Source organism: Lacerta agilis, chromosome 7 (genome assembly GCF_009819535.1).
Source record: "Lacerta agilis isolate rLacAgi1 chromosome 7, rLacAgi1.pri, whole genome shotgun sequence".
Classification (NCBI taxonomy): domain Eukaryota; kingdom Metazoa; phylum Chordata; class Lepidosauria; order Squamata; family Lacertidae; genus Lacerta; species Lacerta agilis.
Genome location: NC_046318.1, coordinates 993,692 through 1,017,821, shown reverse-complemented (window position 1 = coordinate 1,017,821; position 24,130 = coordinate 993,692). Strand labels below are relative to the sequence as shown.

At 43.6% G+C, this 24,130-nt stretch overlaps 1 protein-coding gene across 1 annotated transcript; it reads right to left on the bottom strand.

Moving 5' to 3' along the window:
• Positions 1-342: 342 nt before the first annotated feature.
• MTRR (5-methyltetrahydrofolate-homocysteine methyltransferase reductase) lies at positions 343-23,878 on the bottom strand. Its single transcript, XM_033154099.1, has 15 exons — positions 23,862-23,878; positions 23,338-23,495; positions 21,990-22,143; positions 20,087-20,204; positions 18,001-18,346; positions 17,372-17,491; positions 16,265-16,418; positions 16,071-16,159; positions 12,090-12,270; positions 10,715-10,757; positions 9,689-9,854; positions 8,263-8,381; positions 2,772-2,864; positions 2,479-2,661; positions 343-796 (listed from the first exon to the last, which is right to left on the bottom strand). Exons 2-15 carry the CDS (start codon positions 23,479-23,481, stop codon positions 652-654), a joined length of 2,055 nt encoding a protein of 684 aa, XP_033009990.1. The 5' UTR covers positions 23,482-23,495; positions 23,862-23,878; the 3' UTR covers positions 343-651.
• Positions 23,879-24,130: the final 252 nt, after the last annotated feature.

Sequence of the window (24,130 nt, the reverse complement as noted above, 5' to 3'; positions counted from 1 at the left end):
AGTCCACCTTGTTTCTAACTTCTATGTAGTCGTGTGAAGGCTGCAATCCTATTCTCTTTTCTGTAAGGATATTTCATGATCATCCTGTTAATCATTTGAAATTGATACAAAGTATCAACACTTTAAAAGGCTAATAAATAAACTATAGTTTTCCTTATTTAAAAGACAATTTCCACCTCCATCCTAAGGTGCAAAAGTTGGGTGGATGATCTCTAATGAAGCATTCAATAAGAAAACCCTATTGCGCAAGCAGATACCTGCAGCAGTAGTGGTAGAGACTGCACACACTATCTTATTTTTGAATGCATCTTCAGATCAGCAGAAGAGAAAGACCAGCACAGGTAGGATTGTTTTAAATATTTACTTCATCCGGTGCTCCAAGCCAGAAAATAAATACCATCTGACAACTTTTGCTGAGAAAATACCTACAAATTAAAGGGCACTGACAGATGGCATATTTGAAGAGTTCCTTTCATTGTGCAAAGTTTCTCCGAAATGAGTGATTCCAACTGTGCAATTAGGTATCAGACAAGAGGACTTTTGTCACCACCGACCAGCATATGCATAAAAAGGTTATCCATGGCTGAAAGAGACCGAAAGCTCTTCCCACAGATCATCACTGCCAAATGGATTAAGCAGAGTGGCCAGTTCCTAGGCCCAGATGTCTTGCAAATATCTCTTCTCTTCTCTTAACAGAGCAAGCATCTTCAGTGCTTCCAGTTTATCAACTCCTCTCTCAGAAATTAAAATATCTATTAAAGCATCATTCACATCTTTGGCCATATTCTTTGCATCTCTGAAAAAATGGGAAAAATCATCATCAGTTAAGCAGACAAACCACTATCGTTGATGGAGGTGGTGTCACTTTCAGACAACTATCAGAAAGAGAAGAGTACAATGTGTGTGTGCACGCACGTGTAAAAGAACTGGTCACATTTAAAATCAACTGACTGGTCAACTGGTCATGTATAATCTGACATATTGTATAAAGTCAATCACACCATTGTAAGTTCACTAGCCCCTTTTAACTGCACACCTGAAAAGGCAGAAGTTTTTGCTCTGCAGCCCTGCTAGACTGAGTATGTATAAATACAAATTCTGTTTCCCTCAAAATTTGGAGTATAACAAAGGTTTAGAATTTAACTTTTCTTCTCCTTTGCCCAGTAGTAATAATCAATTACTAACATTGGCTCTGGAAATTCCTGGGCATTTAAGCAACATGAGGTACAATTTGCTAGACTGGGAGGTTCTCCTGCCCAGTGCAAACCCCACGGGAATGAATGGGAGTTGTTCAAATGTACTGCCATGCTTTTGCACATTTCCAATCCCCCAACCCCTTACAGCTTGTGCAGGAGAACCACCCAGTGGATTATGTAGTCTCTCAATTAACTACATTTGTACTAAATAAATGCTTAGAAGATCTGACCAATGTTTAGGCATTATTTCACCTGCCAAGCATCTAAGCTAAAAGAGGGGCAGTTATCAGCTGGATAGAATAGGGCTCTGGAGATGTTTGAGGTTAAGTTGCTAAATAGCTATTGACCTGCAGGAAGATTAGATGCTGCAAAGCATTCGGCACTTGAAGGTGGTTTTCTTGCCCTGCGCCACAAACTGCTGACTTTGACATTTCTACACTCAAGGATATTGGAGGTGTGGAAGTCTTGATGAGATTAGAGGTCATGGCTCAGTACAAACTCTGATAACACTAACTGAATGCACCTCTTACAGCCTTGAATTCCACAATCTTGAACCACTGCATTTTCCTTTAGGTTAACAGCCTACCCAACCTTCTCAAAGATCCCTCAAATAAGGTTTATGCATTTTATAGACATAAGGCACAGTCCAGCCAAAGTTCAGACGCTTCTACATTCTACTGATAGGTGAGTTTATGCACATTCTCTGATTCCCACTACTGAAATTAATGGGACATAACAGGGGCTAACCACCGAGATGGTAATAACCATGAAGTTTAGGTTAGCATATGCAACTTAAGAGCAGCTCCACTGGGTGAGATCATGTGCATGTAAAAATGACACCAATCAGTCCTTCTGTTAGTGCCAGATGAGAGGAGATTATGCTTGTGTCATCAGGGCATTTAGGGTACTAACACGGCCTTGTTATTTCTCTCTAACGCCTTCGCTTGCCTTAACTCGCACCCTGGCTTGCTCCATTGTTTTGTCTCAACAAGTCCCATCCAAAACTCGCTGCCCCCCCTTCCAGTCCACTTTTCAGCTTGTTAAGAAGCTCTCTAGGCAGCTCTTTCTGCAATCCTCATCTTTTCACAATCAGCGATGTTATGAAACCGTGCCTAAAGGGAGTATTCTCTTCAGGAAAAGACAAACAAACCCACCACCACACCTGGGCTCCCATTAATTTTGTTTTCTCATCTTTTGCTCCCAGCTCTTGCTAATGTAAAAGCAGTTAACGTTTCTACAAGTTCTTGCAAATCCAAGTTTCATAAAATTTGACATGACTCACCCACACACGTAAAAATACCCTTTTTCCTGCAGGAGAATCCTGCTAACCTCTTTACAGTAAAGCCGAAGGTTATCTTGAACGTATTTAGGAATGGCAGCTTCTACCGCAGCAGGGACGTCTCTTGAGAAAGAAACCTTCAGGTGAGTTAATGTGCCACTTTCAGCAAAGCACCTGAGCTCCTCTCTGAAAGATAAAAGTTAAGGATCACTGCAAGGGTAAAGACACAATTCCCTTGCACAGCAGCTTAGGGGGCAAGGGGCTGAGAAGAGAGAGACCACAAGGCAACAACTTACTGGAACAGGTAATCTTTGAGCTGGTGGCGACAGCCAAAAAACAACCATGTCTCTCCAAATGTCCAGTCTCTGTGATCTTCTTGGAGCTTCTGTCTAAAAAAGAATTTTGAAAAAAAATGTAACTTTAGACTGTGCATGCCCTGTATTTAAAAACAACAGCAGCAGGTCCAAACAAACCCAAGTTCTGCATCCAAAACATCAAGATGGCACCAGTTGATGGAAGCCTGCATTAGTTATGCTGGTTTACATTTATTTCACATCATTCATTCTGGCTCTGCTTCTCATGGGACGGGTCAAGAAGTTTATCTTCAACACTCTTGACTACCTGAAATCCTACAGAGCCCTATTATCAGTTCTGAGATTTCACCAAACACTGTCCATAACATCTAGCCAATCTACCTTTCTTGTCACGGGGAGTGTGCACATACAGCCCTGATTTTCATTATCTGCACTAAGGGCACACTTCAAATCTAGTTTCCACTTCCTCTGTTAGAGTGGAGAGTATTTGTGAGCACTGTTAGGAGCAGGTTTGCTCCTGATCACGGCTGTTTGAAAAGATCCTTAATTCAATATTCTGTGCTACAATACTGCAACACAGGGAGATAAGCACTAAAGAAGGAACGAGGAGGGAGAGAGCCTAACAACTCCGTTCAGTGGCATCTTATGGGCAGTGGATCCAAAATGCATACAAAATTCCTCACTCACATTACTAGATGAAGTCACTCAGTGTGCAATGGGCTGAGCTGTACATATCTAGATGTCACCTCCATTAAAGTAAACATGGAGGCCACATGCAGGGTATAAACATGCAGATGCAGCAGCACGAAGGATTCTGGACCAGAGTGTGCCCACTGCTGCAAAATGTGAAAATCCTCCCTTGGCCTCGTAAGTTCCTAGGCCTCGCGATAACGACGATTCTGCTGCTTACAGGTATATGGATGAAGGCATGGAACGGGGGACAAAATTGGGCACCTGAAGCAGCGATCGGAAAAATTTTGCTTGAAAGCCGCCTAGCTTAGGCAGGACCCCATTATGCCAGACATTTGCAGCGCACAGGAGTTGGGGAGCAGATTTTGCGTTGAATCCCCTTAAGGTTGCTGGTACATACTTGCCGCCCTTTGTGAAGAAGAATCTAAGTATGGCTAGCTTTGTGATCTCCGCCTTTTGAAGGGAAGATTGCCAGTGGTACTTCCAAGATCTAGTATGATGGAATGTAAGCCCTAGATAGCTGAAATATTTAATCTGTTCAGGTTTATGGACATCCAGCATCCAATTTAACCGGGAGAAGTTTCTTTCGAATACTAGGATTTTTTATTTTTCATAGTTTATGGATAAACCATTTCCAAGACAGTAATCAGAAAACTTCCTCAGCAGATATTTCAAACCTGGTCTGTAACGTGAAATGATGGCCGCATCATCTGCATAAGCAACAAGGGGGTCCTTCTCAGCCCTATTTTAGGAAGGTGTCCATCTGGGTCCATTTGGCACTCTTCTAGGTCGTTTAAGAATAGACAGAACAATGTGGGGGCCAGGATGCATCCCTGTCTCACCCCCCTATTCATCTCGATACTGTTTGATAGCTGTCCCTGCCACCTGCATCGGACCTGCAACTTGGTTCCATTATATAGGGCTTTTATAAGAAAGAGAGGTGTTTGTCCTGTAATATCAGATCTAATTTAGTCCATAGTTGGGATCTGGGAATGGAATCAAATGCTGATTTCAGATCCATAAAGGCCACAAAAAGTCTGGTATACTTTTTGGCTAGGAAGGATAGCATTAGGCAGTGATCTGGTGTTGAATAGTTCTCTCGAAAGGCTGCCTGGGCTTCAGATAGAATGCATGTTCATTTAGAAAAGTTGTCAGTTTATTACTGAGGAAGCAGGCATACAACTTCCCAATTACTGAAAGCAGGCTAATTGGCCTGTAATTTGAGGGTTCTTTTGGGTGGCCTCTCTTGAAGATTGGAACTACTATAGCATGTTTCCAGCTAGGTGGTACTTTGCCCAAGTTGTTTACCACTGTAAATAGAGCTGCCAAAAGCGGAGCCCACCAGTGCTGGTTTGATGTAATCAGTTCCGCTGGTATAAAGTCTTTTCCCAGAGCCTTGCCATTCTTCAGTTTCTCAATTAATGTATAAATTTCCTCCACTGTAACTGGTCTCCAATGTGGCAGCAGTGCCAATTCTGCCCAGTCTCCATCCTGAAAGCTGGAAGGAAGGTTCGGGTTTTCCATAAATATATTTCTGAAGTGGTTCTCCCAGACCTGGGCTGGGATGGCAGAGCTTGGGGCTGAGTAGCTATTTTTCATTGAGTCAGAGACCAGTTGCCAAAAGAGTTTAGTTGCATTTTTAATGAAGCGTTCAATAGCAGGGACCAGGAATTTTGTTCGAACTGCCTTTTTTTTTTTTTAAGGCCAAAAGGGCTTTGTACTCTTTTTTCATTTTAAAGTAGGATGGGGCTAAGTAATTAAGTCCGGCATGTCTATAGGCCAGACAGACATTCCTTAATGCTTCCTTCTTCGTACGGGACTCTTGGCCAAACCAACAACACCCTTTATTAGTGCAGGACTTGCAGTCTGAGTTGGCAGAGACCACATCCTGCAAGGACTCAATAAGATTTTCATAAGCCATCAGGGAGGAATCTATTGATGAGTTATTAATTATAACTGATCTTAACTTAATTGCAATTGTGACTTCAATCTATTCTCAGCTGCAATCGCTGTCTCTGGTGTCCATTTTTTCCTGTGCAATACTAGGTCATTTATTTCATCTGTGTCCTCGTATTCCATGCAGGGACGTTGACTTGAATTTTGGATAGTAATGGACACAATTAGAGGTAGGCGGTCGCTTTCAGTCCTATTATCTATATAGAATTTTTTAATTAATTCGAAAGCCTCTTTGTGAGACAGTAATCAACTGTGCTGGCTCCATTTGTATTTATAAATGTGTACTCTCCTTCTTTGTCCCTGGAGTGCGCCCCATTAACAATGGTAAAATCAAGACTTATTTGTAGAAAAGCCACACAGAAGCTGACATAATTGATTTGGCAGTCTTTCGAATGTCTTCGCGGAGGTGGGTTTAGGAGAAGGGCGCTATTTTCCTTTAGCTCTCTTAATATGGGGAGTTTTATTTCCAGGCTAACACCATCTGAGCCTATTCTGGCATTCATATCTCCCATTATGCAAGCCAGGGTAATTTACACCATGAGCTCTCAATCTGTGCTTGCACTGCATATGGTGGCATATAGGCTGAAACAAGAACAATGCTCTTGGGTTCTAGCTTCAGTGTAATCCCCAGCGCCAGTTGCTCAAAGACTGAGAAATCAGTCACACCCCCCCCCCCGGTCGTCCCCTTCCAAGCCGGCTTGGAACGCCGGCTCCTTCGGCCTATAGAGTGAGATGAGCGCCGCAACCCCAGTCGGACACAACTGGACCTAATGGTCAGGGGTCCCTTTAACTTTACCTTAAAGGACCCCTGACTAGGTCCAGTAATGAACGACTCTGGGGTTGTGGCGCTCATCTCGCTTTACTGGCCGAGGGAGCCGGCGTTTGTCCACAGACAGCTTCCGGGTCATGTGGCGAACCAGAGCAGCACACAGAAACGCCGTTTACCTTCCCACCGCAGCAGTACCTATTTATCTACTTGCACTTTGACGTGCTTTCAAACTGCTAGGTTGGCAGGAGCAAGGACCAAGCAATGGGAGCTCACTCCATTGCGGGGATTCGAACCGCCACCCTTCTGATTGGCAAGCCTCAGGCTCAGTGGTTTAGACCTCAGCTAACTCTCAAATACTTTCTATTGTAACTACATCAAAGTTTCAGCCTACTTTAATTCACAGCTGCTACAAGCTTCCTTTCAATAAAATACTCAAGCCTTTGCAATAATATGGAATAAATTAGTCACAGCAGCTTGTTAAACATCACGAGTTCTCATTATTAGCAGTAATGATAGCAAATCTGTTTCCCCTTCATTCTGGAAGACAGCTTCTGGCTGTCCCATATAACGCTTTCCCATGAATTTATTACCCAGTTTAAAAAAGAAATCATTTGGCTTTGCAACAATTCAATTTCATGCTCCACATACAGATACGTCTCTAGATTATTTCCCCTATTACTCTACCCTAAATTACAAAAACCAAGGCAGCAAGTTGACACTTTAAAATCATGTTAAATCAAATGTGAATTTGGAAAGCACAGAACTGCAAAGATGAGAGTCAAATGTTGAAGGCAGAACATTTGGTACATACATGCACAGCTTAACTTCAACAACGATGATCTTCAAGCCTGGTTTATGTGCGGTTAAAAAAAAATAAAAATCTACACACCCTACAAGAAAACGTGTTTGGTGTGTGGAAAACAACAATCCGTTAGCCGCAATGCATTGCTCAGAACTACTGAACTAAATGAAAACACAACAGGTCAAAATTAAAACAGACTTGGAATGTGCCATCCTGCAGCATTTCAGCCCTTCCATACATCTGTGGTCACCATTTATTGCTTAAAGGGCACAACATTCCCATCAAGCCTTCATTCCGTGACCTGGCCCATGGCCTAAGGTGGTGCTGACTACCTTTTTCAGAAAAGAAAGCAATTCATAAAACTAAGAGATATTAATTGAAGGAAAGGCAGCAGAACATTACCAGCGGCCTGCAACATCCCACAGAGTCTGATCCACTTTATGGTCCAATCTAACAGACTCCTCATTATTTATTTAATTCATTAGATTTATATATCGCCCTTCCTCATAAGATCTCAGGGTGGTTCACAGAATAAAATACAGGATGGAAACAAGCAAAACAACAACCCCCTTCTTTTATAGTCACATCCCTTGAGTATGAAAAAATCCTTAAATGATTATTGTAATTCAGTGGTAAGTAAAATGTGGAAAACAAACAAACAAACAAACAAACAAATAATGCTTTCCCTTTCTTCTTCTTCTTTGACATTGAATTTGAATGGTCACACTATAAAAAACAAAACAAAACCCACCAACTTAACTGTGATCTCCATTGTGGCAATACCAAGTTAGGAGTCCCTTTCCCAAGACAGGGCTCCTTTCTACTCACAAACATCACATGGGGAGCCCCTTCCCTGGAGGTAGAGGGTGTGTGGGGGTGTGTGTGAGAGAGAGGAGAATCATGCGGTTACAGTATTCATGCACATGTCATAACCACATGGGATGTTGTCACTAGGAAGCACACACGGCGAGGGTGTCAGTTGCCCAGCCTCAGCCCACACAATGTGCGTGGGTGAAGATCCATTTCTGTACATGATGCAAGACACCAGATAACGTGCCCTGCCTCAGGGGATGAAGGACTCTGCGCCTTTGTGGTGGCTGATATATATTGCTGACTCTGCCTGCTTCCCACTGGCATTTTCCACTCTGTCCCCCCGTCTTCTGCCACGGACATCTCCAGGCGCTGTGAATTACTTTCCTAAACATTAAAAGCTGACAGGGAGGAGAGGTTTTTTAAAATATAAATCATGGGCTTACCTATGTTGCAGGAAACCAATAAATGGTGCAATTCCAGTTCCTGGACCAACCATAATAAAGGGAATTGATGGATCCTCTGGTAAGTGAAAAATGTTGACTGGACGAGAAGATATGGTAATCTACAATGCAGTTCAATATCATTAAAATGTAGATGAGGAGAACTAGCAGATACATATATAAACTATACCCTTCTTCTAAATATTTGTAGTCAAAAATGCACTGCCACAAGACCCACTAAAATAAAGGTCTTCCACATTTTCATAAGGAAGATCACGAAGGCCCAATTAGATACATCAGTACAGCTATTTCACAGATTTCCATGTAAAACACTCTTTCTCCAACTGTAAGGGACATCCCCCAAGCAGCTGAGAAGACGCTTGCTGTTGCTGGCAGCAAATATTTGGGTGCCATGAAGTAACTAGCTGGAGTAGCTGCCATTTCTCTTTTGGCTACGAACTGCCTCATACTGCCACAAACCACTCCCTGTAACCAAGTTTTTCGTTTTTCAAATGAATGCCAAAATCCTTATAACCCCCAGACAGACTCCAACAGAACACTTGCAGAAAACAGGCACTCTTTTATTAATTGCCCATTTTTTCTCAATTTAGATGACCCAAAATATGCAAGAGTGAGGTGTCTCCCCCAGGAGCAGCTCAGCTGCTCCATCCTGTCAACTAAGTCATAAGGAGCGTTTTATGTTTTTTAAACCACACGTCAGGTGCTGAGGGGTGGAAAAGCAATCATCGACTCCAGCAGGAAAGCTAGAACGTTCATTCCTCCTTGAACCATTCAGTCTGTCTTAGAACAATACTGACTTCAGCAGTTTCAAGCATGGAACTAAAACTTGCCATGCAAAACCTACTTTTCATTTCTAACCATATACATCCATCTTTCACATGTCCTTTCCTGGCTCTTTCACTTCTTATGCAACCCTCCCTTACTTCAAGAGTGGGATGCAACTGCAAGCCCCAGGCCCCACAGGTAGAGAGAGATGCAGGCACTGGGAAATCCTATCAATTGGATTCATCTAAAGAAAAGAACAACCCACTCCATTTCCTAAAATAGTTGCAACTGATGTTACTATTGCGACTTCCAAGCCCCCAAATCATAACAAAGTGGAAAAGGTGGCCTTTATTTCAGGAACACACAAGCTCTGTCTGTGTCATAAGAAATGCCCAAGAACTTAGCTTTGTTCTAGTTACAGGTAGGTAGCCGTGTTGGTCTGCCATAGTCAAAACAAAATAAAAAATTCCTTCCAGTAGCACCTTAGAAACCAACTAAGTTTGTTCTTGGTATGAGCTTTCGTATCTGAAGAAGTGTGCATGCACACGAAAGCTCATACCAAGAACAAACTTAGTTGGTCACTAAGGTGCTACTAGAAGGAATTTTTGTTATTTTTTATTTTCTTTTAGCTTTGTTCTGATACCTTTGGAATCAGGAGCTCCTCCGCTTTTGTACTTGACTGAAGGATTGGGGAAACCAGCTGGAGCAGCCACCCGGTGCACACCCCTCTTCGCAGTTCACCTAGATGGGTGGGAAACTCCAGAACATTAAAGATGAAACTCATCTTTCCAGACTGAAATAAACTGGAGCTGCAACAAAACAATTAAAAGGAAATCAAACACTTGGGACAGTTAAAGGAGGCAACTATCTCCGTGCAGGAAAGGTCAGGACTGAGCAGACATTGCATCTCACCCCCCAAAATGGGTACCACAAACCCTATCTGGGGGAAAATTTAAATAAATCATTTTCTCTCCCGAGAATGGTTAAAGGGACCCCTGACCATTAGGTCCAGTCATGTCCGACTCTGGGGTTGCGGCACTCATCTGGCTTTATTGGCCGATGGAGCCGGCGTACAGCTTCCGGGTCATGTGGCCAGCATGAGTAAGCCACTTCTGGTGAACCAGAGCAGTGCACGGAAAACGCTTATACAAGACCTTTGAAATGATTTTTACTGAGGATCTTGTTGTAACATCATATTGTTACTTGTGTGCACCAATGAGCCATCACAGAATAAGCACCACACACAGAATTTCTGTAATGTCTCAGATACAACAGGTTGCAAAACGTTCCTTCATACATTCTGCTGTGAGTCATCTAGTTGTTGAGTAATGAAGCAATGAGAGTTAGTGAAGTAGAGACATACGGGAAATGCCTTCAGTCTCCAGATGCCTGGGATCAATGTGTTATTTATTGAAAACATTTTCAGTTGAGCACAGGCTTCCTCAGCCTCGGCCCTCCAGATGCTTTTGGCCTACAACTCCCATGATCCCTAGCTAGCAAGACCAGTGGTCGGGGATGATGGGAATTGTAGTCTCAAAACATCTGGAGGGCCGAGGTTGAGGAAGCCTGGTTTAGCACCTTGGGAGCCTTCTCCATCATAGGAGGATGAGGTCCATAGAAACAAAGAAAGACAGTTTATAAGTAAAATTAAACTTAGATATTGCATTACCTTGCAGCCGAGTAGGGTCTGGCTTGCAATTTAGGAAGATGTTCTGAAAAGAACAGAAGTGAATGAATGCAGGATTTCACCCTTCCTTCTACTCTCACCTACCTACAGCATCAAGACACCTGTGGCAACTTCCAATACTAAATGACAGGCATTTAAATAACACTTTAAAGCATTCCAAAGAGCTCCACATACGTTATCTCGGTAATTTTCATAAACAACCTTGCCAGATAGTCCAGTACTATTATCTCAATAATTTGGACGGGGTGAGGAGAAGGGAGGCAGAGAAAGATTGTTAGCCAAAGCTGAACTACTGAATACAGTGGTGCCTTGCAAGACGAAAATAATTCGTTCTGCGAGTGTCTTCGTATAGCGATTTTTTCGTCTTGCGAAGCATCAATGCAAAATAGCGGTTTTCGCGGAAAAAATTAAAAATAAAATCTTTTTCTGTTAAAATTAAAGGAAAAATCAATAAAAATTATTTACAAAAAATAAATAAATATTTTTTTGACTTTTTCGTCTTGCGGGGCAGCCTTCTGCTAGCGAATGCCTTTCGTCTAGCGAGTTTTTCATCTAGCGAGTTTTTCGTCTAGCGGGGCACCACTGTATATGGCCGAGGTAAGATTTCTAGTTTCTAGTTCACAGCTTTCTGGCCACTGGTGTGGGGCAAAGGGCTGTACGTCAGGAGCACTTGCTCACACGTGTGCAATTCTAAAATACAGAAATGCAAGGACCTTAAATTTAATGTTTTCAAATGAAATACATCTGGTATAGCTCAGCTGGTAGAGCATGAGACTCTTAATCTCAGAGTCGTGGGTTTGAGCCCCACATTGGGCAAAAGATTCCTGCATTGCAGGGGGTTGGTCTAGATGACCCTTGGGGTCCCTTCCACTTCCATGATTCTATTATTCTAAGCACACACGTTTCCTGTATGGTCTCAGCAGGAAAATAAGCTTCACCAGTATACATTTCTACATCTTCCACTGCTTCTAAGAATCGGAGCAACTTCAGAAATTATTTTCTCTTTATTTACCTGTAACAATTTAAAGAAGGCACACCCATATGTACAAGTTTCAGAAAACAGATGTCAACCTTTTGATTTTATTAAAAATGCAATATCGGAATTGGTTCCAGTGATTGCAAATGTTATCTTTGACCCTGACCCGGGGGTTCTACCCTGAATTCTAGTCTGTTTTCTCTTGGCTGCTGCCAGGATGGCGATAGCTGCAAGAGAAAATCTTACTTTGCATTTCTGGTAACTCTGTCTAGACTTACAATTTTCCCGCAATCAGTGAACCTTATTTCCAAGACATCCATTTGCTACAATGGTCACAATCTCTTCCTTTTCTTGCTGTGACTATTCCATGCAACTACTCACCAAGGAGAAGACTTAGGGGAGGCTTGCAAGCTGGAAAAGCATGGAGGAAGTCCAACAAGCACACGCCAACATCCCTTATGAAAGCGTTGTAGTCAGAGGATCCTTGTTTGCTACAGAGCTCTTGCAGTCTCCTTTTTTCTCCAGCATCAGTAGTGTATTCTACCAGAGAGCGCAAAAATGCCTAGTGGAAGAGAGGAGTCTGTTTTTAATTTGGTTTGATTATTCTCAACTTATGTATATATATGTTCCGCATCCTGTCACATTCGTGATAAACAGTGTTCCTAAGGAGTCCTGCAAGGCAGGGCCAATAACTTCTTGCTAAAAAGTCCTTTCGTTGTTTGGACGTATTGGTAAAAAACTCTCCCAAGAGTGGGGTCATCTCTGCTCCCACTCTCAGCACACCCAGCCTTTAGTCAGGTCAGAGGAAGGGAAGCTGTCGGGCTGCGCCATCCTAGGCATCTCTTTGCTAATAATATGCCTGTGAAGGCAGAACAGGTACAGACAACCCTCTGTGAATCGGCTCCTAGTAAACCAGGTGGTTGAGGATGTTACAGGAACATGCCTGGGGACTGCTGTGCCAGGAGAGCCACGCTCCAGGTTGCAGGTGGGGAATACGTAGATACAGGTCCCAACCCTAGTATGGGGAAATTCCTTAAAGTTGGTTCACAGATGGTACCTCACACCCCTCCCATTTATTTGCTCCTTTATTAGGGGCCCCACCACTCCATAATGTTGGAGGGGGTGGGTGCAAAATGGGGGACAAAATTTAACATATGCCGGTCATATTTTACAATGCAAAACATCTGGTGTGGAGTGTTCTTGCAGGTGTTGCCTATAATGAGGCAGACAATAGTAGTTTCAGCTTTATTGGGTGTCTGTAAGGGCAAGATTGAGGGACCCAGGTGGCGCTGTGGGTTAAACCACAGAGTCTAGGACTTACTGATCAGAAGGTCGGTGGTTCGAATCCCTGCCATGGGGTGAGCTCCCATTGCTTGGTCCCAGCTCCTGCCCACCTAGCAGTTCGAAAGCACGTCAAAGTGCAAGTAGATAAATAGGGACCGCTCCAGCGGGAAGGTAAACGGCGTTTCCGTGCGCTGCTCTGGTTCGCCAGAAAGCGGCTTTGTCATGCTGGCCACATGACCCGGAAGCTGTCTGTGGACAAACGCCGGCTCCCTCGGCCTATAGAGCGAGATGAGCGCCGCAACCCCAGAGTCGGACACGACTGGACCTGATGGTCAGGGGTCCCTTTACCTTTACCTAAGGGCAAGATAAAGACCTTGCGGTGTTTCTCCTACGGATGGCAAGACTTGAGATTGCTAAGTGCTTGAAGGTTTGGAGAGAATGGTTACCCAAAACCGGGTGTGCACAGGTTTGGATGCTTGCTTTGGCTGAAAAGCTGACCTGCCAACTGAGAGCAGTCGGAAAATTAACAGGCTTCAGACTCATTTTGTGGCACATGCCATGGCTCTATTTCAGATATTCAGATAGCATGGACTGCAACCCCCAGAGATCTGGATGAATGGCTGATGAAATGTACCACAGTCACAGCCTTACTCTTCTCTCCATTGTAATACGTAGCATATTTTTATGGTCCCAATTTTTGTTTTGTTATCTGAAAAAAGGGATTTTGCATTGTTACAATATTTTTAATAAAATGCTTTGAGGAAAAGATACATGGCTTTCCACCAAGGAGCTCAGGGTTGCACACATGGCGTTATCTCATGATATCCTTTGTAATAAAACTGTTGAGGCAAGTCTTGAAAATCAATTTGCAAAGGGTACTCGCCCACCGAGCTTCCCATTAGCCTTCTGGCCCATAGTGCCTGTCATTCTTGGTCTAAAAGGAGAAGGGGGGGGGGGGAGGAGATCAAGCTTGGTAAAGCTTTCCTGTCTAGTCACCTAGGCAGCTTTTGCTTGACACAGGCAACCAGAGGAGAGGCCAATTCCTATCTTTTAGGCTGACTGAGTGACTTGCCCAAGCAGTTTGCGCACTGAAGCACCACAATAACAGCTGACAGAAGCAAACTGCATACAGTATGTAAGTCACCGTGCTGAGTAACATATACATGGGATGAGTGCTTTGGGTAGCACTCTGACCTATAACTCTGTACAGTGGAACCCCGGGTTACGTACCCCCCGTGTTGCGGATGTTTGAGTTGCGAACGCCTGCAACCCGGAAGTGTTTCCGGAGCATGCGTGACCCCCGGATGTGCAGAAGCGTTCTGCGCACTTCGCGCATGCGCAGAAGCACTCAAATCGCACTTCTTTCAGGTTTTCTTTTCGTGCGTTCGTGATACGCACGCCCACATTACGTACTGCGACCCGGAACAGATCACTTATGTAACCCGGAGTATCTCTGTAATTTACGAATGCCCAGGGTTGAGTCAAATGTGACTTCTGTGAACGGAAGGTCTCCTGGTGAAAGGAGGCAGTGACTTTAGACAATTCCCCCTCTGCTCTGCAATCTCCAGAGCAGCTCTGAAGGGGGCAAGGGCAGGAAGATATTCCTCAACACTGTCTCCACAGTGGCGTAGCAAGGTGGGGGCGTTGAGAGTGGCACGCCCCCTGTTCCAGCCAGGAGGCAGGGTGACACTCCTAGCCACCCCCACCCCCTGGTGACTCCCAAGCCACCGCCTGGCACCACTTCTGTGCAGAGGCTGCTTGCACCCAGCAGCCCGGATGGATTGCGCTCTGTAGTGCGCATGCGTCGCGACGTCATGACGCACACGCGCTACGGAGTGGCACCCCGCCCCCCGGGGGGGTGTGCCCCTGCGTTGGCCACTCCAGGCAGCAAAGCGGCTCCGTACGCCACTGTCTCCAGAGCAGCTCAGCAGGAGGAAGGAGGAATTGGCAAAAATGGGTTCTCCCACCTCCTGCTCTTCCTGCAGCAGGAACACCACGCAACTGAAGTTCTGCTCATGGGAAATCAGTCTCCAAGCCTTTAAATGTGTGGTTAGAAGATACAGCAGTTCATTGAGGCTGCTACATGTGGTTTACTGTTGACATCTAGTGGTCTATAGTGGGAAAGGCACACCAAAATTAACCCACAAACATATTTAATCTAGCCCCAAGGGCAGGTGTATAGTGGACCCTCGGGTTACGTTACCTTCAGGTAACATCAACTTTCGGGTTGCAAACGCGGCAAACCTGGAAGTGTAAACTTCTGGGTTTTGCTGCACACGCATGCGCAAAGGTGCTCTATTGCGCCGCGTGCTTGCCCAGAAGTGGCGCCTCTACTTGCAGATTTTTCAGGGTACATACGGACCCCTGGAACGAATTACATTCATATCCAGAGGGCCCACTGTATTCAAGTTACAAAGCCTTTCATCTGGTTGGCTGCTCATCGTTGCTGGTATCCAGTTACTGATTATTTTAGTTAGTGGAACAGCATTGATAGCACAGATCTCAATATAGCCTGCTTGTTCAAACATGTATTTGTTAACTATTCTTCCACAACTTTGAGCCCTGCAGAGGCAGTGCCTCTCAAGTCCAGAAAAAGAGGCCTGGTGCAGCAACCCAAGGGCGAGTGAGTGAGTGAGCAAGTGGCAGTGCAGAGAGAGAACCTGAAAGGGATTCTCTGCTGATGGGTCTGGCAGTAGCTGGAAATGGGAGCTGCTCTTTGCCAAGGGCAAATCGGAACCCGGCCTTCCTCCACCCCATGAACCTTCCATGGCATTGCAACAGCTCACAAATGGGCTGAAGGCTTCGCAGTCAGGTGACAAACTACTTTTCGAGAGCTTATTGCAAACATTCTGCACTGCTCAGAGACTAACAGTTAAAACCGGAGCAACTGAGAATGTCTTCCTCTTGACCTGAGGCAAAAATAAATTTGTGTGCGAAGTCCCTGTGTCAGCTGCCTGATGCCCACGGTTCCAAGTTCCAAACTCCTCCAATGCAGGCTTGAACCACCCAACCAGTCTAAGGCCTTACAGAGTACCAAGAATGGATACAATAAAGTTATTTGAAAAAGTAAAAAGTCACCTTTTTGAGAACTGCTCTTATTTCCAGACACCATGTCAGAATAAATTTCACAGTACTCTTTTCAGGTATATACAGCGGCACAGCTGCTCCTGTTTAAGAAGAAAAATTAAGGGGCCGTTACACAGAATGAGTTCACTTCTCTTCTCAGAAGGGCAGTATCATATGCAACATCATGGTAAACGTATAAAACCTACCTCTTTTTTTAGTGCCTGCCTTAACCTTCAAGCAAACAAAGTAATCTTTCTTCTCTGACAGTCCCAAGATATGAAGAAGCTCTTCTACCTCATTGGTATGATTAGGGCAAATGACATTAAAGGCATCTCCAGGCTGGTAGCTAAAGGTCGTTTTCTGTATTTAAAATACAAGTTGGTCCATGTAAAACAGGAAAGACATGTGCCTTACACCATTCCCCTTCCTCCATTACATTACACACAAACATTGTGGGTTATTCTATCTCAGCAAGACCTGATCCCAAGGTATGGGCTGATGGAGCATGAGATCAACACCTTGCTAAAGCTAAGCAGGTTTGGGTCTGAGTGGAAACTGCCTCAGAACTACATGGACACCATAATGGAAGGTGTGCTATAAATACAAGGAAATAAGTCTGTCAGGGCTCTTTAGACTTATTGAAATTAGTGGTCTTCTCCACATATTAGCCAGATACAATCCCTTCTCTTTTAATGCCACAATTCGTGAAAATAAACACTTGTCAAAGCAATGGATGTGTGCTCCTTCTTGTCCTCCAAGAACTTTGCAGCTCATTGGCAACTATAACATCCCGTGAAGGAAGTGTTCCATTATACTAACCTGAACATCTACTGCAGCATGTGCTGATACACTTCTGTTTACCAAAGTGAGGGCCATGTCTGGGTGCTTAGGTAGTCCAAATGGCACCACTGACACATCAAAGGGAGGCATTGGGAGGTAACCCCAAAGTTTTATGGAATTTGGGAGGGAGAAACTTAACGCAGGAGCGGCCCAAACCAACTCATTGTGGACGGAGTAGGCTCCGCGGACATAAAAAGATGGACTGGATATATCTGTGATACCCAGAAACCTGGGAAGATGGAATAGAATGTCTTGGAAAAGGGAAGAGCTGCCTGGCTGGAACACTTCACATTGCAACATTTATCAAAGATCCCCCTTGTAAAATCATATTTTTAAACTTGTATAGTGTTAAAACTGGGACAGTAGACTTCAAAAGGGTTGTCTTGTACCGTAGGTTTACTATCATTATCATTTCTGTCAAGTTAAACAAAACAAAACAAAACAAAACAAACAAACAAACAAATTCAACTTACAGAAATATCAAGTTCCAGCAGCAAAGTCCTTTTAATTGCATCATCCCTAGTAAGTTGAACAGCCTTGATGACAGGAACCTGGAAAACGGAGCTCTCTGAAACACAACACAGGCTGGGATCCTAAAAACAAGCTGACATAAATTTAGATTGAAGGAATAAGCACATAAATATTTGTACACCATTATATGAAATAACAGTAAAATATATACATGATCCTGCCCCCCCAACACATCAAGGCCTATCATTTCAATGGAAGAGTTGAGGACGTGTTTAAGTCTCCAACTTTAGAAGAAAGCCACTGTGGTCTTTCCCAGTAAAAGCAATCACCTACTGCCTTCCTCTCCCCACTTGAATGTTGATGTGTAGCCATGGTTTGGCTTAGCATTACGTGCCTCCTGGTCCACGCCTAACACAGGGTTGTTGTGAGGATAACATGTGGGGGAGGAGAACCACATGCACCAACACGTGTTCCTTGAAGGAAAAAATGGATATAAATGTAATAATGAAATCATTTCCCTTCTTCACAAGTAAGTAACTTTAAAATTATCTTGCATCTTTAGTTCCCAAATGCAAACTTGCAGAAGACCAGAGTTTTACATCTAGAAATGGTGTCCCTGTGGGAGACCTACCTGCTCAGAGCTTTCTTGAAAGTGCACTTCTAGGTATTCTGGTGGCAAAGCAGGAACATTAAGAGGCAACTGTGAAAGTGGAGGAACCGAGTGGAAAAGTGAAGGCTGAGAGCCTTGAAGAGGAAGTTCTGACTTAGTAACTGCTTTTGCTAGGAGATCATTGTTCACACCTGAAACTTCTAGCTTCAAACACTCTACTCTGGAGTTTATGCATGAGTTACAAACTGCATCAGCACAAAGAGATGGAGGTTGGTCAGTGTGGGTTCTTTCTTTCTTTCTGGATGCAAATTCTTGGTGGAGGGCAGGCCAAAGTCCAGCAATCCAAGGGTCAACCACCAGTTCCAAACTGAAACCAATCAAAGAAAGTGAACTTAAAAAAATATGTATGAAAAGATCAGGATAAATGTCAGTACCCAAACAGCAGCTGCAGATTAATTAAACACAGTTTACAAGTTATTTCAAAGGTTTCTGTTGGTTTTTTTTAAAGAGTGGTTTACAAAAGAAAAAGCAAGAACTGAGACATTGCACACACATCTCACTAGACAGGACTTTAACACATTTTAACATGCTTTATAGTAGTGGGGGAAAGGTACTACCTTTAATTTTCTCATTCTATAAACTTAGAAGTGCCCATCTTTTTTAAAAAATGTTTTCTTATTTACCGTTCTGATGGTATGTTATTTGGTATGTTAATCTAAATAATAAGGCTATTTCCCATATTTTCCTTTTATTCTGATATAGGAGGTGGATTTTTGTTTCTCCAGAGATGACTAAGGCGTAGCCTTGCACCTATCAGAAGATATGTGACTAACTGTATGTCCACCTTCTCTATTTCTGTCTGGACTGCGAACTAAAGAATCATTTTAGGTTTTCTTCATAACCTACATCCTGTGATTTTCTGTATGATTTCCAATATGTTGTTCCAAAATTTTTCTTTATAATGACAAGTGGTCTGGAAACAGGTATGAAGTTTCTGGCTTAAATTGCTCTGGATCTCCAGCATCTTACACAGTCATGCCTCGGGTTATGGCCACTTCAGGTTGCGCATTTTCGGGTTGCACACTGTGCCAAACCTGTAAGTACCGGAACGGGTTGCTTCCAGGTTTCGGCAATCGCGCTTTGCGCATGAGCATTGAATCGCGACCCGCGCATGCGCAGACGCAGTGCTGCGGGTTGTGAACGTGCTTCCCACACAGATCACGTTCGCAACCCCGAGCATCCACCGTAGTAGAGTTTTGTAAATTTTGCTTATCCTGTAGGGTGTTCAATGCCACTGAGACATGAATTTGAAAAGACTATTAAGGTTAAAACTTCATTAATAATGATGGTATTGTGATGAATAACCAAGTTTGCTCTTCTGGCTATATGTGCAGGCTATTGGCTTTCTCCCACTTTAAAAGCTGTTATTAAAAGGAGCACACCAGAGCCCTCTATCAGCTGATATAATCACAAGAGCCCCAGTGAGATATTTACTTACTGGGATGTGCTGTGCTGCACTTTGCACTGCATTTGCAAAAAACAAAAACAATAGCAGTACTTAATGAGGCAAAGAAGGAGAAGCTCAACCATGACTATCAATTTCAACTCCTCTTACTTCTTCTGGGAGCTCATGTCACAAGAGGCTGGAGCAGAAGGGCAAGGCAGCAGTGAAGGCAGCTGTACACAGGAGTTTGGGAATGTTTCTGCCCAGGAGCTCTGCAGAACCAGTTGGCAAAAAGACTCAGTGGGGTCCTTTCAGCTGAGGCTAAGCAAGCTATGCTCTTCACTTGAACCGTCACAACTGCCCTATGGCTACTGCCTGCTTCTGGGAATATTTCCTGGGGAAATGAAGGAAGCATGCATGAGCAATCTTCATCTAGGATGGAGAGGAAATTTTTAGGGGCAGCGGAGAGTCATTCCACCCTTGTGCTTAATCTGAGGAAAAGTAAATTATTTCACTGGCAGATCTCTCTATTTTGCTCCTCCTCCGTTTCTAAATTGGTGTCCAGACATACCCAGCTGTGGACTCGGGGGGTGGGTGTGGGGTGGGACAAATGCCACAATGAGACTTAACAAAAACCTCATCAGAGAAATTTAGGTTTCTTACCCGACAGCATCGTCAGCAAGTCCAACCTCATAAAAGCGTTGTGCTCCAAGTTCCTGAAATCGTTTGTCTATTATCTTCCCACCATTGCAGAAAAATGTGTATTCTGAGTCTCCCAGGCCTGTAAATAAAAGTAAGGAAAAAGGCATTACATGAAAACCTGCATCGGATCAATTCACTGGACAAGGTGTTTCAGAATAAATCAAACTCTGCCCTCCAGCTTTAATGCAGCAGCAAGACAAACTACAAAACAATAAGCACAAGACCCCGGGATTGCCAACACAGGCCTCCTTGTGCAGACATGGATCGTGGAGGGTGCCAAGTAGACAATGGTTTCTTCCATGCAGAGTCCAACTGTGTCTCTCTCTCCCCCGCCCCCCGGCTTTGGTAAGGCAGGGTGGAATTTTCCAAAGCTGACTCTCTAAACCATTCAGGCGGTTCAGAGGAGAAGGAGAACAAGAATGTCATTTTCTTCTGAACTGGGAACTGGCACCTCCTTGCTGCCGCTGCCACCATCAGTCCAATCTGGACTGGCCCTCAGATACTAACCCAGAAAGAAGCACTTCTCTTCTATGCTGCTTGAAATGTTTGGCATAAGGACTGGAACAGAGAGAATGGTTCTCCCTCTCCCTCTTCACCCCCTCCCTGCCTGCCCCAGGTGATGCTGGAAACGAATGGTGTGTGGCACAATTGCTGGGCAGCGGCCCCACATGATGTCTTAGTGCTCTCAGGCTACCTGGCAGTAACTGGGAAGCACATGGACCTGCTCTAGGAACAGCCACTTCCTCTGTGCAGCAGGGGAAACGGAAAGGAGAAAGAAAGGGGGCCACAAAAGCAGAAAGTGGGGCCATGCACCATTTGAGCAACCTGGAGGCTTAGGCTGCTGCTTCCACCCATCTAGCAAAAACCATTACCTCCCTGCAATCTGGTTGGGAATCAACCGCTATTACAAAAAAACACACAGAAAAATAATTAAAATTTTGCTCATTGATAAAGGTAAGTAGCTGAGGGAAGTCTGGGGGGGTGGGGGGAAGGGGGGATGTAATTGGTTACATTGATTGATAAAACGTTTTGCTTAAATTTGTTTAATAAAAAACATTTTAAAAAAAGAAAAGATAAAGGTAAGTAGCCCGGCACCAGAATTATCAGTGAAAAAGCCGATGAATTATGGCCAATATTCACAATCTCCAAAGTGCAATAGGCAATGCCTCTTCCAAAATTAAGTTTTGGATGCCTGTATTTAAGTCATCATCATATTCTTCAGACTTCCAAATTTTAATAGACAAAATTAATTAATTAGCAGAATAGCTGGCTATATATGGCGGATGGCACCTTAAAAGCAGGAAAGGTGTGTTCAAATTCAATAAGTAAAGTTAAGACACCAAGACATATTGGGGTTTTTTACTGGTTCCCTATTCAACAGCACACATGAAGTAAGAAAGAAAGTATAGTGCTATTTTTTTATTTCACAAATTTATTTTTTTATTTCATAAATGAAATAATCCCCTTTGGTTATACAGTTGAAATTCATACCAATTTGCCATCAAATTTGGAATCACATTTGTTGGATCAGAGAGCTTTTATGGGTCATAATTTTAAAATGCAGGAAGATATAGCAAAAACACAGCCTAAAAATACAAAGGACATAAAATTGTAAAATTTAAGAATATATAGCTCATATTTCCCAATAAAGTCAGTACAGCTAAATCCTTATTTCAGAGAGGCTTGAATCGTACCCTGATTCTGTGTGGTGCATCATCAATCCTCGCAATGAGGGCCACACAGCTATACTAACTGTGGTCATAGTTAAGCAATTTGATCAAAAATATATTGGATCCAGCCTGCAGTTGTTTGCAACAAGGTTTCCCCCCTGCTTTATACGAATAGCAGCTTACAAGCAAATTACCTAGCAATCCATATCGTAAATGGGAAAAGTGGTCCGATGGCAGAGATTTGTCTTTAATTTCCTTAACAAATTTGACTGCTGTGTCCGGTGGCTCTCCTGTGCCCGTAGTAGAAGTAACAATAACCACGGGGTCTTTTTCGCTATTCAAGTTATACTGTAAATTGAAAGAAACAAAGTTGGAGCATAATGCACAGACGTTCAAAACTGGGTGGTATTTGGATGCACACAATCAGAGCTGAACATGTTTCAAATCATCAGGTTTTTCAATTAGCTTTTCAAAATCTATTTTTACAGCTCTGAGCCTGCTAAGGGGAAGAATTTAATATCACACTAAGGTTATGATTCCATCTGCGCGAGCATTTTGGTTTCCAAATAGAAGAATTCCCCCCCTCCTCCCCACATGGGCTCTCCCAGGAGTTCTCCTGTCACAGACCCCTGAGCCAATTTCTGGAGGGGGTGCATGGGGGCAGCAGAAGGGAGGAAGGCCCTATTGCACAAGCAGAAGTCCTTGCACAGGGCTTCTGCGGATGGGAGTCATTAGTTGAATACCACACAAATAAGGGAGTTTTACAACCAGTGAAAGAAACAGAATACAGTAATGGTTCTAATTCCAAGTCTTGCCTCAGCTTGTACAGTAGGTAGGTCTTTACATGTTGCAAGGATCCAAAGTTATATGCAATAGTTGAGCTTGGAATAAAAAATCACATACTCTTACAAATTATATATACTCAGTCCACAATTTAACCTCTTGCATCCCAATTCTCCACGAACAAATCTATACAAGCATAGTGTAGCAGATTTCCTACAGTGTTGAACTTAGATAAGAAAGATCTGTGTTCAAATCCTGGCTCAGCCATGAACGTCACTAGGTAACTTTGACTAATCACTCTCTCAACCTAACCTACCTCATAGGGTTGTCATAAGGATAAAACAGGATAACACCCATGAGGAGGCATAAGAAGAAATGCACATGTAACCAAGATGAAACCCAAGTAAGCATAAGTGCATTTGCTCACATTTCTGCCTTCTTATACCCTCGGGATCCCTTGAAACTCTACATTTCTATGATTCTATGACCTTCCCTTCCCCCCTCTCCAATTTCTTTTCTCTTGGACAAAATCTGCAGTGTGAGCAACCCAGTGCAAGGTGCAGTCTTTAACATGTCACTACCATCTACGTTGATTACCCTTTTTACCCAAAGACTTCAACAAAAAGAGAACAAAATCAAGATGTACCTTTTGAGGGGAAAGATCTCTAAGGAAAGCTCTGAATGATCCAAATAAATGTGGAAAGTCATTTGCCCTGCCTCCCTCCTGGATGTTTGAATTGGGTGTTCAAAGAATCTTACCTTGTCTGACTCACTGATGCAGTGAAGATCTGCTTCAAGCCCACTGTCCTTGGCCTGATGGTATATTTCCTCAGCTATAGCTTTTGCCTGACCCTTCTGGCTCGCATAAAGGAGCAAAAACCTACGGTTTGTTTTACAGCACATCTTTCAAGGATCAACTACATGGGAAAAGAAAAAAAGAGAGAAAAGCAAAGGGGTTATTTCATATGCAACAATAAGACTCTAATCCTTTCCAGAAACAGCAGCTCCTGCTTCTCTTCTCCCCTCCCCCCCGCCTTCCAAATATATTACCCTTCAGAAAGCAAGTTCCAAAATTCTATACACATTACTGAACAGAGTGTGGGACTTGCCTCCAAGAATATATGTGCAGGATCAGGTTGCACATATTTTACCCACCCCAAGTGAGCTGGCCTAACCAAAACAGGCAGTACAGGCTACTGCTTGGGGCAGCAGAAATCCAGGAGCTCAAGGCTAATTGGAAAACCCCTCCAGAAAAAAACCTCTCCATCCTCTGTCCTGTAGACCTGAAGGAGCATCTCCACCCACATTGTTCAGCCCAGACACTGAGGTCCAGCGCCGAGGGCCTTCTGATGGTTCCCTCCCTGCGAGAAGTGAGGTTACAGGGAACCAGGCAGAGGGCCTTCTCAGTAGTGGGACCCACCCTGTGGAATGCCCTTCCACCAGATGTCAAAGAGATAAACGACTACCTGACATTTAGAAGACATCTGAAGGCAGCCCTGTTTAGGGAAGCTTTTAATGTTTGGTGGATTACTGTATTTTAATATTTTGTTGG

Excerpts from the sequence above, each read along its gene's own strand:
- MTRR (XM_033154099.1), bottom strand. The coding sequence starts at position 23,481 with ATGTGCTGTAAAACAAACCGTAGGTTTTTGCTCCTTTATGCGAGCCAG. Across the intron at positions 17,492-18,000 it reads TTCAAGAAAGCTCTGAGCAG|GATCCCAGCCTGTGTTGTGT; the intron begins GTAGGTCTCCCA and ends GCTTGTTTTTAG. Across the intron at positions 16,160-16,264 it reads GGCAGGCACTAAAAAAAGAG|GAGCAGCTGTGCCGCTGTAT; the intron begins GTAGGTTTTATA and ends CTTCTTAAACAG.